This window comes from Salvia miltiorrhiza, chromosome 8 (assembly GCF_028751815.1).
Source record: "Salvia miltiorrhiza cultivar Shanhuang (shh) chromosome 8, IMPLAD_Smil_shh, whole genome shotgun sequence".
NCBI lineage: Eukaryota > Viridiplantae > Streptophyta > Magnoliopsida > Lamiales > Lamiaceae > Salvia > Salvia miltiorrhiza.
In genome coordinates this window covers 51383525-51397373 of record NC_080394.1, presented here as the reverse complement: position 1 = coordinate 51397373, position 13849 = coordinate 51383525, and the positions used below count along the sequence as shown (strand labels likewise).

General features: G+C 37.5%; 3 protein-coding genes across 7 annotated transcripts; all 3 read left to right on the top strand.

The window, feature by feature from the left end:
- Nucleotides 1–1490: 1490 nt before the first annotated feature.
- LOC130998938 (F-box/kelch-repeat protein At3g61590-like) lies at nt 1491–4588 on the top strand. 3 transcript variants are annotated; one of them, XM_057924376.1, is made up of 2 exons: nt 1491–2058; nt 3055–4588. In XM_057924376.1, exon 2 carries the CDS (start codon nt 3063–3065, stop codon nt 4278–4280), a length of 1218 nt encoding a protein of 405 aa, XP_057780359.1. In that variant the 5' UTR covers nt 1491–2058; nt 3055–3062; the 3' UTR covers nt 4281–4588. The 3 variants fall into 3 exon arrangements, with proteins under 3 accessions (XP_057780359.1, XP_057780361.1, XP_057780360.1); XM_057924378.1 differs by having other exon boundaries at nt 1512–2181; XM_057924377.1 differs by having other exon boundaries at nt 1512–2250.
- A 2988-nt stretch (nt 4589–7576) lies between these two features.
- LOC130998936 (uncharacterized protein At5g41620-like) lies at nt 7577–10907 on the top strand. The gene is made up of 3 exons (XM_057924373.1): nt 7577–8482; nt 9064–9189; nt 9301–10907. The coding sequence occupies exons 1-3, from the start codon at nt 8111–8113 to the stop codon at nt 10762–10764; spliced, it is 1962 nt and encodes a 653-aa protein (XP_057780356.1). The 5' UTR covers nt 7577–8110; the 3' UTR covers nt 10765–10907.
- On the top strand, nt 10605–12600 carry LOC130998937 (uncharacterized). Of its 3 annotated transcripts, none has more exons than XM_057924374.1 (5): nt 10605–10744; nt 11078–11303; nt 11687–11719; nt 11989–12121; nt 12216–12600. In XM_057924374.1, exons 2-5 carry the CDS (start codon nt 11140–11142, stop codon nt 12270–12272), a joined length of 387 nt encoding a protein of 128 aa, XP_057780357.1. In that variant the 5' UTR covers nt 10605–10744; nt 11078–11139; the 3' UTR covers nt 12273–12600. The 3 variants fall into 3 exon arrangements, 2 of the variants coding, with proteins under 2 accessions (XP_057780357.1, XP_057780358.1); XR_009093348.1 differs by lacking the exon at nt 10605–10744 and having other exon boundaries at nt 10986–11303; nt 12216–12345; nt 12487–12600; XM_057924375.1 differs by lacking the exons at nt 10605–10744; nt 11687–11719 and having other exon boundaries at nt 11051–11303.
- The last annotated feature ends 1249 nt before the right edge of the window (nt 12601–13849 follow it).

The window sequence follows — 13849 nt, the reverse complement described above, 5'->3', positions numbered from 1 at the left end:
TTTTCATTTCATTTTTCAACAAAAATATTTGACGTCGAGACACAGTGAAGGAGGGAAACTGATTCCTGAAGGTGACCATTCGGCGAAAGCCGGAACACAGTGAAGGGAGAAGGTTGCAACCACCACTTGCGAGCGTGTGGTTGGACGAAGGCCGAGGAGGCAAGAAGTCCGTAAAACGCGATAAAAGCTCCTGAAGGTGACCAGTCGACGAAAGGTATACTGTTGATTTATGATTTGAATTATTTTGAAGTGTTACGGAAGCATGTTGGGCCTGATTAAATGTTAGACTGTTAAGATCTAAATGATTTGCTAAATGAGCTTGAACGGTATATCGGCTGGAAACTTTCCTCGTGCCCGATAGGTTACTTCGGTAAACTGGGTCTGGACTGTGCGACAACGCCACGTACCTTTAAGCAAAACAGTTTAATAAAATTTGGTTTGCATGTATTAATTAAGCATGAATTGTAGACGAAGGGCGGTTTGGTCAATTGATTGGCTTTTGGTTACTAAAGTCTCACTTTAAATCCTGTGGCTATATAAGTCCTTAACTATATGAGTTTGGCTAAATGTGTCTTTCCCTCAAAAGAAAACTATGGTTTGAACTTTGAATAAAGAATCATCAAGTGATCAAAAAGTCCATAACCTCAAGCTAAATAAAACAGCAATAAATCTATTTGCATTTATTTTCATAATGATCACAAATACTCGAAGTTCCCAAATCAGCGATCAATATTAAAAAAATTGCCTCATGAACTAATAAATAATCAATCCGCCCATAAAAAATATATGTATATATTATATATTAAATATGAGTGTTAACAAAATTATTATAAATAGAACAAAATATATTCTCTTCGTCCCATTTCAAATATCTCAAAATTATAGAATTTTTAATTTTGAGATATTTAAAATAGAACTGAGGGAGTAATTTATAAGGATAATATTAGTACTAAAAGTGGAATAAATGTATATTACTATTAGTTAAAAGTTGAAATAAAAGTACCATTTTTAGGTAACTACAGGAGATGATTTAAAATATGATAATTCAAAAAATAAAATGAGATTTTTTTAATAAACAAATAAAAATAATTAAGTGAGACTCTTTTTCATATACGGATAAAAAATATATAGTAACATAATTCTATACCTAGATGATGTCAAATTATGAGATTCATCATATATAATTTGCAGATCCTTTATATTTTCACAATAATTAGGTAATTTTATTCGATATAATTTTTTTAAATATTAGAATACTTATTCGGAGTATTTATTACAATTAACCCTTTTCATTATTACCTTTTTTTTCTCTAAAAAATCAATTATCTTTTTTTTTTTTTAAATGAGCTTTTCATAATTACCTCAGGACGAAGGAACGAATAATAGAAAAGGGGAAAAAAGAGTTGATGTGGAACGAAGAAGGGTAGAAATGGAAATAAGTGAAAGAAGCGAGGCAAAAGAGTAATGAAAAAGAAACGATTTCGAGGAAGAAATATGGAAGGTGTGTGTGGCTGCGTGAGTGTAGAAGATGAGTAAGACACCATTATGATTGTGACCGAAAAAAATGAAAAAAAGGTTTTCCCACAATTTTGAATTTTATTTAATTTTTTGGGTATTCACTGTCAGCGCCATTAAAAACCCTGGATCGATCAAAAATTCCTTGAAAAACACCTCAACTCTCAGTGAAACTCACTTTTGTCTATGTCAACAAAACCAAAAAATGCGCTCTTCTCTTTCATTCATCCATTCCTGTCGTTTCGGCTACTTCTTTTGATTTGAACGTAGAAGGGGGAAAAATAGGCCAAGAATTTAACAACCTCTCCTCCTTCTCTCTCCTCTTTCTCTCTCTGCCCGCTTATATATGTGACATTGGTGTAGACAACATACCAATATATTATTAACTTATTTGTGTGTGCCTTCTTGGATGCTCATACAATTTAAGCCCCATTTAGTATCTCTCGGTTTCTTGATACTGCTTCCGTTTTTTTGTTCATTTTATGCGTTTTCGTGGCGAATCTGGAGGCTTCTGAGGTTCTTGGGCTGACCCGTTTCTTCAAGGTACAATCTTTGGTTGTTTTATGTGAAGAAATCCTATTTTTTAATTTTTTTTATTGCAGATGGGATTTTGAGGTTGTTCTGAGATCTGTCTGTGCTGCAGCTTTTTAGCTATTGTTGCTCTTGGTAATTTGATGATTTGTTTGTCTTGATATGCGGTGTTTCGAGATTTTCCCTCTTGCTGCTGATTGAGTGGTTTGTTTCTCTTTCACCGAACATTGGTTCATTTTCTTTTTGCAGCATTAAAGAATACAAAATTTTCAAGGTTTGGTGTGAAATTCTTGAAGTAGTCGTTTGTTGAATGAATAGTAAATAATGCAATCTCATTGGTTTGTTTAGTCCAAAGGGCTAAGGGTCTACAGCCTCTCTTAACGTGTTTTGTCCCTCTCTCTTTTCTTTTATTTGAGAACTAATGCTCTTTGCCTCTTTATTTTGTGGCTGGATTTCATGTTTGTGTTTATAGCCTATGAGATATGTTATGTTCTTGTCTTGTTTGCAAGCTTTTCAACACTTACAATGGTGTTGCTCAAATATATATGGCTGCTTATTGCTTTAAATCTGACTTTTTTTTTCTCTCTTGTTCAATTTTTCTAGATTTGTTTAGATCTTCAATTCTGCTGAGGTCAACTCTTTTATTATTTGAGAAACGTGCTCTATTCAATCCTTTTGCTCTGATTTACTTGAAAGATACCATAAATTTTGTTGCTTCTCTCTCTCTCTCTCTCTCTCATATTTTGGAATCTATAGAAATATACATGTTTCTTTTGCTAGTTAAAAGAACTTTTATCATTTCATTGGTCATTCAAATTTGGTATCTTGTGAGAGATGTTGGCACGAATTGAGATTTAGTTCCTGTAAAATTCAGTAAACTACTTTTACTTGATAGTACCTGTAGATTTTGGTGATCATGTTTATTTGTTCTTTGTTTTTGCACTGTTGCAATGTAAGTAGAAGTTATAGAGGCTCTTGTATATTGCTTATCGATCATTTCTTCCGTAGGCTCGACAATGGAGGAGGAAATCTCATGGGTTAGTCATTGTATTGACAACGTTGATAGTGGCACTGTGGGATTTGATTCATTCTCGGAGCTTAATGAAGAAACCGACAGAGATGTTTCTGCAGTTTCTATGGATCTAGTTCTGCCCGATGATCTTCTGGAGCGGATATTATCTTATCTCCCCATTGCTAGCATCTTTAGGGCAGGTTGCGTGTGCAAAAGATGGAATGAGATAGTGACATCAAAGAGGTTTCTTTGGAACAATTCTCATGCATTGTTGCAGAAGCCATGGTACTTCATGTTCACGAGCTCTGACGACCCAATTGGTTATGCATATGATCCCATTCTCCGAAAGTGGTATGGCATCGACCTCCCTTGCATTGAGAAATCCAACTGGTTCATTGCTTCATCTAGCGGGCTAGTCTGCTTTATGGACAACGATAGCAGGAGTGAGCTGTATGTATGCAACCCGATCACCAAATGTTGCAAGGGACTTGATGAGCCTCCAGGCCCTAAATTTCCCGACTACAGTGCTTTAGCGGTCTCAGTCAACAGAGCAACTCACAGTTACAATGTCTCGATTGTCAAATCTAAGCAGGTCCCTGAAAACTTCTTTCAGTGGGATCTCTCGATCCATCTCTATGATTCAGAAACGAGGGAGTGGCTGACGGATCTGACAGAGGTTTTAACGGGGTGGAGAGCTGGTGATGAGAGTGTGATATGTGATGGGGTATTATACTTCTTGATTTACTCGATCGGAGGTGGTGGTCCCGACAACCGCCACGGCCTTATCATGTATAACCTCAGAAGCCGGTCGCCTTATGGCCTACTGATGAGGAGTTTTATCCCGGTGCCGTGTTCTCTCACATGTGGCCGTTTGATGAACCTAAAGGAAAAGCTTGTGATGGTTGGAGGCATCGGCAAACATGATCGACCGGGCATCATCAAGGGCATCGGGATCTGGCTTCTGAAGGGGAGAGAGTGGCAAGAGATAGCCCGAATGCCCCATAAATACTTTCAAGGTTTTGGTGAATTTGACGACGTTTTTGCCAGCAGTGGGACGGGCGATCTCATATATATTCAGAGTTATGGGGCGCCTACGCTTCTTGTTTTTGATTTCAACCAGAAGCAGTGGAAATGGTCTCAGAAATGCCCCGTGATCAAGAGGTTCCCCCTTCAGCTCTTCACCGGTTTTTGCTTCGAACCAAGGCTTGAAATTGCGCCCTAGCTCTCCTGCTCGTATTATATATTTAATCCGATTTTACGTGAAGCAGCCATTGATGCCACCATGTCTATGTGAGTTCAAAATGCTTAGGTTTTTAACTTGTTTTTACTTTGTTTACGATGAATTTGATTTCGTAGTAAGGCCTATAGGCGAATGCTATTATTTGATGGAAGAGCTCTGCTGAGAATGTCCAATGCCAATATCATTATTCTTTAGTTTACATTCACAAATTCAATTCTCAAGTTCACTAGTGGTAAAAATGTCAACTTTATGTGATTTTTGACTGTGTGTATGTTCCATTTTAGATTGAAGAAGTATCTGTCTCCTTTTTTTTTTTTTCCTGCTTTATTTCACCTATTAATGGGAAGTACATTAGTGGATGTGGTTGGTGTATCAGAGTGTTGTTCCACCTTTTCAGTGTGTGTTTTTATGTGTGTCTGTGTGTTGAGGTGAAGTTGGATACAGATACAATTCAGTTAGTTCCACTCACTGCACATGGCTCTGCAATAACTCTCATTTTGCCATCACTTTTCCTATGCCACATTCATGAGGGACCATACCCTCTGTGTGTGTGTGAAGAGGTGTACTCCATCTTATGGCTTTAATTTGATCCTAACTTGGAGTTTTGTAGACAAAAGTAAAATTTGGGATGTGTCTCAAACTTTGGGGGCCCTATCTCATCTAAGCTTTCTCCCTCTCCCTCTCTTAAAAAAGATGTACTTCATCTTAGGGGGCTTTTGTTGAAACCTTTAGAACTTTGTGGACGAGGTAAATTATGGAATGTGTCTCAATGGTCGATGTTTAAGTTTGATGGTTGTAAAACTCCCACTTTGTGGCCCCAACTAACTCATCTAGGTTAATTTCATCTTAGAAGGATTCTGAGTGAAATCTTTAGAACTTTGTAGGCGAGGTAAATTATGAAATGTGTCTCAATAATCGATATTTAAGATCTATAGCTGTAAAACTCACTTTGTGGCCCCTATTACCTCATCTTGGTTTACTTCATCTTAGAAGGCTTTTGAGTGAAACCTTTAGAACTTTTTAGACGAGGTAAATTATGGGATGTGTCTCAGTGATCGATACTTAAGATCGATGGCTTTAAAACTCTCACTTTGTGGCTCCTACTAACTCATCTAGGTTAACTTCATCTTTAGAACTTTATAGACGAGGTAAATTGTGGGATGCGTCTCAATGGTTGATATTTAAGATCGTTGGTTGTAGAACTCTTCACTTTGTGGCCCCTACCTCATTTAGGGTATTTTCCCCTTGTCGATCTCTCTCTCTGGTTCTAACATTCTTGAATATGAGAGATTTGGTTCCATAATGCTCATGTACGTTGCAAAGCGATGGATTATGATTAAGCATCGGTTTTTTTTAAAGCCATCGTTATTATTATTCAAGAATAGCATCAATAAAGCTTGAATTGGATCTTATTCTTGGAAATTAGTAACTAGGGGGCCCATTTATAGCTACCCAGATTTATAGAATGTGGACCACTTTTCTGTGGAGTTCATAATTGGGCTGTTTCTTTAAATGGGCCCTCCTTTTTTTGTCTCTTTCAGTGGGCCAGCCCAGAAAGGGACAGAGATTGACTTAATTACTAAACGATTTATATTTATAAATTTTCTCACGGAGGTTGAGATCTTGGTTTCTAATTAATGCAACCGAGTACGTAATTTATGAATTTGAATGTCAATTATCATTATACTTCAAATATCTAAAATAAAAAATGTGAGCCCAAAATAAATTTATGGGTGAATTGTAGTTTATGGCTCGAACTTTTGAGTCATTTGTAAATATGGTCCGAATTTTAAAAAATACAAAAAAACAGCCTGCACTTTAAAAATACAAAAAATGACATGAACTTTGTAATCATTTGTAAAAATGGCCTAAACTTTAAAGTCACTTGTAAAAATGGCATGAACTATAAAAAATACAAAAAATGACACGAACTTTGAAGTCATTTGTAAAAATAGCTAAACTTTAAAGTTATTTGTAAAAATAACACGAATTGAAAAAAAATACAAAAATAATTTGAATTTTGAAAATTTGTAAAAATGGTCTGATCTTAAAAAAAATACTAAAAATAATTTGAATTATGAAGATTTGTAAATATGACCTGAATTTTAAAAAATCTAAAATGACTCGATCTTTCATAAATACAAAATCTAAAATGACCTGAAAAGTATATGAAAATTTTCTGTTTGTGCGTAATATGAATTTTATGTACTCGAAGTTTAAAAAATTCGTGTTGTCAATAATATTTTACGAGAAAAAAATTATTTGTGCGAGATTAAAATTCTTATGATAAGAGAAATAATTATCATACTTTATTATAAATATTCCAAGTGAATTTTATAATTTTCACGTCAATGTCGGACTTTCCACGTTGTCATAATTCGATTCCGAAAGTGTAAGCTCATGCCATTTTTATACATTTGATAAAAAATGAGTCATTTTTTGTATTAATAAAGTTCGTGCCGTTTTTACAAATGACTTCAAAGTTCATGTCATTTTTTTGTATTTTTTAAAGTTAATGTCATTTTTACAAATAACTCCAAAGTTCAGGCCATTTTTACAAATAATTTCAAAGTTCAAGCCAAAGTTCAGACCATTTTTGTAAATGATTTCAAAATTTAGGCTATTTGTTTATATTTTTTAAAATTCGGGCCATATTTACAAATTACTCCAAAGTTCGGGCCATAAACTACAATTAACCCTAAATTTATTATCAACAAACTTCAAAAAAGAGCAAAACTTGATCAAGTTATGACTTCATTATGAACTTGCAAGGAAATATTAGCGCTTGAATTGTAAGAAATTATGAAATCTTGTGCGCGAGCTAATAGTCGAAAAATAATTTAATTCATAGATTAGATTATCCAAAAAAGAAGCAAACTTGAATTTGTGGTCCTAATAAATATTGGGGTTTGGGGGAGTGACACATAAATATGATGTTGATCACACTACATCTATGTGCGATCTAGCATGTGGACCACAATTCTTAACATGCAAATTTTTGGTTTACTACAAAAGTTAATAAGATACGATGTCTCCTTTCACTTAATTAATCATTATTTTAGCTAAGTTAATGATGTTACACGTGTTCTACCTCATCATACTATTGATTTTTAATTTTTCACTAATCTCTCTCCTTAATTCCATTGAAAAGGTTTCCTTACAATTGTAAAATTTAATTGTTTTTAACAATTAATCCTATAATTTGAAATGGGCCACCGCTGCAATAATTCGAAAACATAATTAAAGAAAGATGCATGAAATAAAGCCAAAATTGGCGAAACCATAATAAGCATCAGGTGGCTAAGATTGCCACGTGTCGAGGTACGAAACATAGTATAAAACCCTCAGAAACCATTCTTCCCAAAAAGGGCTAAAATTGTCGTAGATTTTACCCTAATTTCATAAATGTTCCCCACAGATTACGTGCAACTGCAGATGCAGATGGCATCCATGGTTAGGATTAACCCTACTCTAAATCGCTTTATTCCTCCGTAGCCATCGCTTTTGAGGAACAAGGCATGCAAGCAAAGCGTTTCAATAAAGGCAGCAAATTTTTCCGAAGGGTGCTGCTGCAATAAAGCGATCACATGAGAGAGAGTGTGTGTGTGTGTGTGAGAGGAGAGAGAGAGAGAGAGGTCTTTAAGGATTTAGTTCGAAGGTAGCTGCATAATTGCGTTCATCAAGACGAGCACACAATGATCTGTGTGTGGGCGCTTTTGTCAGTCAGTGCGTGTGCGTGTGTGACGCAGAAATGACACAGCAGTCTAGTACCAATAATTTGTAGAGAGAGAGAGACAGAGAAAGGGGGGGAAATGGACAGGGAGGAAAAGGTAAAGGAAGGGGAGAGAAAAAGAGGTGAATTAATGGTGGAAAAGTTGAAGCGCGGGATTTTGGTAGGGAAAAGAGAGGGAAAATCGACTCCACCCCCGACTTGGAAATTCGGGTTAGTTCAAACTGATGGTACCCTAATTCCAGAATCCAACTTCTCCACAAATTTGAACACTCTCTCTGCTAGGAAATTGGGTGCCAATCTGTGGGAGATGGAACCCCAACTCAATCACAGGGTGGTTAAGATCAACAAAAATGGGCCTATTTTGAGCAATCAAAGATTGGAAGACAAGAGTTCTGGAATTCCTAAGGAATTGGATGAGGAGGCTGCACCACCTTTGAGTCCCTCAAAACAGGTAAAATCTTGAGTTGTTTTTCTTGTTTGATTTATAGTGGAAACGTTGCTGTTTCCTGCTTCATGTTATAAGATCCCTAAAAAGAAATATTTTGGGCATTTTGGTGTTATCTAATTTCTTGATTACTAATATGAACAAAAACTATATACTAATGCCATCAATGTTACTCATGTTAAGTATGGGGCCACAATTTTGCACTCTTATGTGAAGCATACAGTTTAATCGTTATTCTTCTTTTGCTACAAAGGGACCTCATTTTGTTTGGAATTTGGTGATGTTTCTATAGCTTAATGGCTGAACTTGTTTTGTGTATATCTCTGTAACCCCCTTTGGGTTTAAAAATATGAGAAGCTTTCTTGCTTGGGATCGTTGAATTGAGCAGCCTTTGTATACGATGATCCTTTTCTTTGAGAATAGCACGTGGATAAATGAATTGGTTTTGAATGAAAATGAAGAAGTTGGTTATTTTTGAGGTTTGACGAGCACATTCTTTCGCTGTTTGTTTCGTAGTTGGAGCTTGGGGTTAGCTTAGAACTTGTGGTTGTAGGCTCTGTCATGATTCTTGCTCTCTATTTTCATAGGAGGCAAGCGGCATTAGTTTTAGAAAGCAGCTTGCAGCTTCGCTGGCGCTGCATTCTGCAAGAGTCGACAAGGTTGGGCAAGCTCACCGACCTCTATCCCCTGCTAGCTGTTCTAGCTCAATGGAGGTATTTTTTGATTACATACTGATCATATAGATTGAAGGGAACTGCATTTTGTTGCTCTTGCTTGTCCATGTTTGGTTTCATGATGATCGGGTAATCTATCTTTGCTTGCAGATGGCTCCTCCGCATAGATCTGCAGTCAGTCCAAACAGTTCTGTAGTCTCAAATGGCAAATTTGGAGAGTCGAGTTACAGCCTCAAAACATCCACGGAGTTGCTTAAGGTACTGAATAAAATTTGGAGTCTCGAAGAAAAGCATGCATTGGATATGTCGTTGGTAAGAGCTCTGAAAAGGGAACTGGAGCAATCCCAGGCACGAAATCAAGAACTGGTGCAAGAGAAGAAGAGAGATCAGAATGAAATTGATCATTTGATGAAGCAAATGACAGAGTATAAAGTTGCTCGAAAGAGGGAGCAGCAGCGTATCAAGGATGCAGTGAAGTTAGTCGAAGACAAGCTAGAGGACGAACTAAAATTAAGGAGACATTCAGAGAGTCGCCATCACAAGCTGGCTAAGGAGCTCACGCAGATGAAATCCTCGTTCTCTAATGTTTTGAGAGAGCTTGATCGGGAGAGGAAAGCACGGATGCTGCTAGAAGACCTCTGCGACGAGTTTGCCAAAGGGATAAGAGACTATGAGCGAGAAGTACGGGTCGTTAGACACAAATCTGGTAAAGATCAGATCGGAAGGGAAGGAAATGATCGGTTGATCCTTCATATTTCTGAAGCGTGGTTGGATGAACGAGCCCAGATGAAGCTAGCAGATGCCAGTGATGTTTCATTACAGCAATCTGCTTTGGACAAGTTATGTCTTGAGATTGAATCCTTTCTTCGAGAGAAACAATCCGATCATTCTGGGACTAATGTGGACGTGTCCTCTAAGACGCCCTCCCAGAGCCGCGCACTTCCACATTCTCTGGAGTCGTTTCACTTGAACGAGCCTGCAAGCGCTCCTTGGCGTGGGAATGATGAAGACGACTCTATTGGAATGACCAGCCATCGTCCTCATCTTTCTAGAGGGTATAGTTTGAAGCAAGCAAACGAGGAGGCGGCCTCTGATGGTCCTAACAAGGAAACGACGAGGCCAAAACCAGGCAACGAGAAGGCACGTTCACGGAGGGGATCATCAGATCCGTCCTGCTCGCAGATCCAGCTAGACGAGCAACTCCACGAGAAGCCTCACCAACAAGTGAAGGAGGGATCAACAAAATCAAGAAACTCGAACTCAAATGAAGCGAGTCATCACACAATGCCTAGGAAAACTACTCGGGAAGGAAACTCAAGAACAACCGATGCTGATTTGCGCGACGCAAGAACTACATCGCGACACCCTTCTTCTTCGACAGGACAAGGTAGCCTCGGCGTGGAGGGTTTCTTTGACCCGTCCACGTTCATGGGCCCTGCTAGTCCGGCCAGGAAGTGGACGGCGGAGGCATCAGCCGGAGATCCCGACATCTCCGAGCCGCGTGCGAGATGGCGAGAGAGCGCGAAACCGAACACGTTGAAGGCGAAGCTGATTGAAGCAAGGCTAGAAGGGCAGAAATCTCGTACTTGGAAAGGTTTGTCGAAAGTCGACTAAAACTGTAACATTTGTAGATTTAGATGAAGGAAATAAGAGTGTAGGATAAGGAGGAGCCTCCATCTTTTTTTGCAACATTAGTATATGTTTACTTTTTGTTTTTGCACTTCATTAGAATCTTACAGAAACCGTTTTGATATCAATTCCTCTGTTCTTTGTAATAGTAGTGCTTTATAAAATTTTCTTTAAAGAAAAGGAAGGAATAATATTTATAATTTGAAAAATATATAAACGAAAAAGTGACGCAGGCAGCTAGAAGCCTAGAACGCTAAAGTTAATGAAAAGGGGCGAATAATATCTAGAAAAATTGCAGCGACGTGATTTACGACTCAAAAATCGTCGGAATCTCCCATTTGCAACGACGAGGGATTGCTGATGGCGGCAGCGACTTTCAGATACTTGGTGCAGCTACACCGAGACGTTCCGAAAGCGGCGAGATTCTATTCGGAGGGCCTCGGCTTCACCATTGATGTCTGCACTCTGCGATGGGCCGAGCTCCACTCCGGCCCGCTCAAGCTCGCCCTCCTCCATAATCCCCGGTGCGTTTCGCATCACTCGAAATCCAAAATCATTGTTTCTTAATTGCTCGATTAATTTTGTTGATGTCGATGAAATTGGGTAGTATTTTGCTGCAAATGATTGGAAGAAAGGTTTTTGGGGGTTAGGGCAAAACACAAACTGTGGTTTGCCGAAGAAAACCAAAGTAAATGCTTTTGCGAATGTGGTTAGGAAAATTAATTTGATTATTATGCCATATGACTCATTTGATTCCGCAGTCAAAAGATGGAGTTTGTTTCTTGAAATTATTGCTTATTTTTGTGCTACAAGAAAATGTGATTGAATTTAGTTTTTAATGGTGGGCAAACCCTTGGTTAGAACCCTAGAAATTCATAGTGATCACTGATTAGTGCCCTTTTTGCAGCAATGTTATGACTTTTTTGTTCAAACTTCAAAGGTGAAGATTATGTTGCTGAGTATATCCATTGAAACATCTCAAACAAACTATCAAAACTGTGAGAGATATACTTCAAGTTCTTATTGTGGCTTCCATGGCTGCTTTTCGTGTTACAACGCTTGGCTCGTAATCCCTGTGGCGAACGCCTTTTCTTTTCGTTGATTTAGAAATCTCGAGAATAGATGGATGGATGTGATCCAACATTATGCGTATTTATTTAGCTAGCTTGTTAAAATGCCATGCTCTATAGCTTTGCTTCATTTTTTCAGCGACCATGTTGAAAACAAGGGTTATTCATCGCTCCTGTCATTTACAGTAACAGACATCAATAGTTCTGTGACGAAGCTGATGACCTTAGGTGCCGAACTGGATGGCCCGATCAAGCACGAAATCCATGGAAAGGTGATCTCTTTGCTCTTCAAGCTATCTATCTTCATCAGATTTTGGTATCAAGAATCTTTTCCTTACACTAGACTTATGCAACGCCTTTTACCAGGTGGCGGCAATGAGGTGCGCTGATGGGCACGTCTTGGGTCTATACGAGCCTGCTTAGAAGCTCCAAATATGCGTATTGCAACAACATGACAAATTTGATGGATGCTCGATTGCATAGACGCGTGCTCCTGGTATGCAACGACGCAAACGCCTTAGATTTTACGCTTTGGATTCTATTCTGTGATAGCTTTCTGATTCATGGATCGATCCTAGGCAGCAATTCTGTTATGAATCTTGAAGTTGGTTAGATCTTTGGTACAACTTTGTTGCAGTGTTCATTGCCAAAGGATATGCAGTTTGAGTGCTTCAAATTGATTTTGAAAGGGCTGTTGCTTGTCAAGACTCGTTTTTGAATAATCAAAGCTGCTCATCATCATCATGTGAAATAGGTATTGTTTTCATTCTGGATAAATTTACGAAGTTTTCAACGTCTATCCAACGCGGCTGGTGTTGTTGATAATATTGTTATTTTTTCTCTGCATATTTATGATTGATTACCAAAGAAATATAAATAATTGGAGAAATGCCAAGAGCATATAACAAAATTTATGCAACCGTAGTTGTTGTAAGCATTTTCCCCACAGCGGACTCGCACATATTCACAAACTTGTTCAAACGTAAAAAGTCGTGTAGTTGCTATTTCGTGAGCGTGTTTTTTAATAAATTTTGTCCCAACAAATCATACTAGAAATATTAACTCCATTCTATTTCCTACTAGTCATTTTTTTTTTTTTGAAATCATAAGTGGTAACTGAATATGATCAATTATGCAATCCGCATGCAGACGAGACCTCAAACACCACCCAATAATAAGAAAACATCATTGCACGCAAGCGAGAAACGTCATGCGTATAGACAGTGACGTAGCCAGGATTTTCTTTCAGGGGACCCAATTTGTAATAATTTTAAAATAATATAGATATAAAATAAAATTAATAGTATCGTTTAATTTGTAATATATATATATATATATAAATAAAATTAATTTTTTATCAATTTATTTTATGTATAATGCATCGTTTAAAATTAATAGCTATACATTACTATTTTCTTTATGATCGTTCATTATAGATAATTCAAAATTTAAATTCACCCTTTCAATAAAAAAATAGTAACAAACAATATAAAATAACATCGGCCCTAAATTAAAAAATATTGTGAAATGATTGTTTTAAGGAAAAAAAAAGATTTTTTTTAAATTAAAACTATATTTAACTAAAAATATAAATATTACTATATATATATATTAATTATTTTGAAATTTTCAATGGGGCCCAGTGCCCCCACTCCCTCCGTCACTGCGTATGGGACCTCAACATCAAACAACACCGCACATGGGCCGGAATATAACATCACACCTTAACACCACCCAATAATGGAAAAAAATAAATTGCATGCAAGGCAAAAAAAGTCATGCGTGTGGGACCTTAACACCAAACAACACCGCACGTAAGCAAGAATATGACACCACCTAAAGTGGGAAAATATCACCGCACGCAAGCGGGATTGAACCCAATACCTCTCACAAATGAGAGTCTTTGGGTGTCTCAACTTTACTAGCAGAACAAGACCTCATCGGCTACTATAGTCAAGTTTTATGTGACAAGATCGACTTACAAGTTTCCGATTTCCTTA

What these genes read in the sequence shown, in the direction of transcription:
- LOC130998937 (XM_057924374.1), top strand. Translation starts at nt 11,140, where the DNA reads ATGGCGGCAGCGACTTTCAGATACTTGGTGCAGCTACACCGAGACGTT. An exon ending in TTTTTGTTCAAACTTCAAAG is followed by an intron (nt 11,720 to 11,988) that starts GTGAAGATTATG and finishes TCATTTTTTCAG; the next exon opens with CGACCATGTTGAAAACAAGG. An exon ending in AGCACGAAATCCATGGAAAG is followed by an intron (nt 12,122 to 12,215) that starts GTGATCTCTTTG and finishes GCCTTTTACCAG; the next exon opens with GTGGCGGCAATGAGGTGCGC.
- LOC130998936 (XM_057924373.1), top strand. Translation starts at nt 8,111, where the DNA reads ATGGACAGGGAGGAAAAGGTAAAGGAAGGGGAGAGAAAAAGAGGTGAA. An exon ending in CTTTGAGTCCCTCAAAACAG is followed by an intron (nt 8,483 to 9,063) that starts GTAAAATCTTGA and finishes CTATTTTCATAG; the next exon opens with GAGGCAAGCGGCATTAGTTT. An exon ending in GCTGTTCTAGCTCAATGGAG is followed by an intron (nt 9,190 to 9,300) that starts GTATTTTTTGAT and finishes CTTTGCTTGCAG; the next exon opens with ATGGCTCCTCCGCATAGATC.
- LOC130998938 (XM_057924376.1), top strand. Translation starts at nt 3,063, where the DNA reads ATGGAGGAGGAAATCTCATGGGTTAGTCATTGTATTGACAACGTTGAT.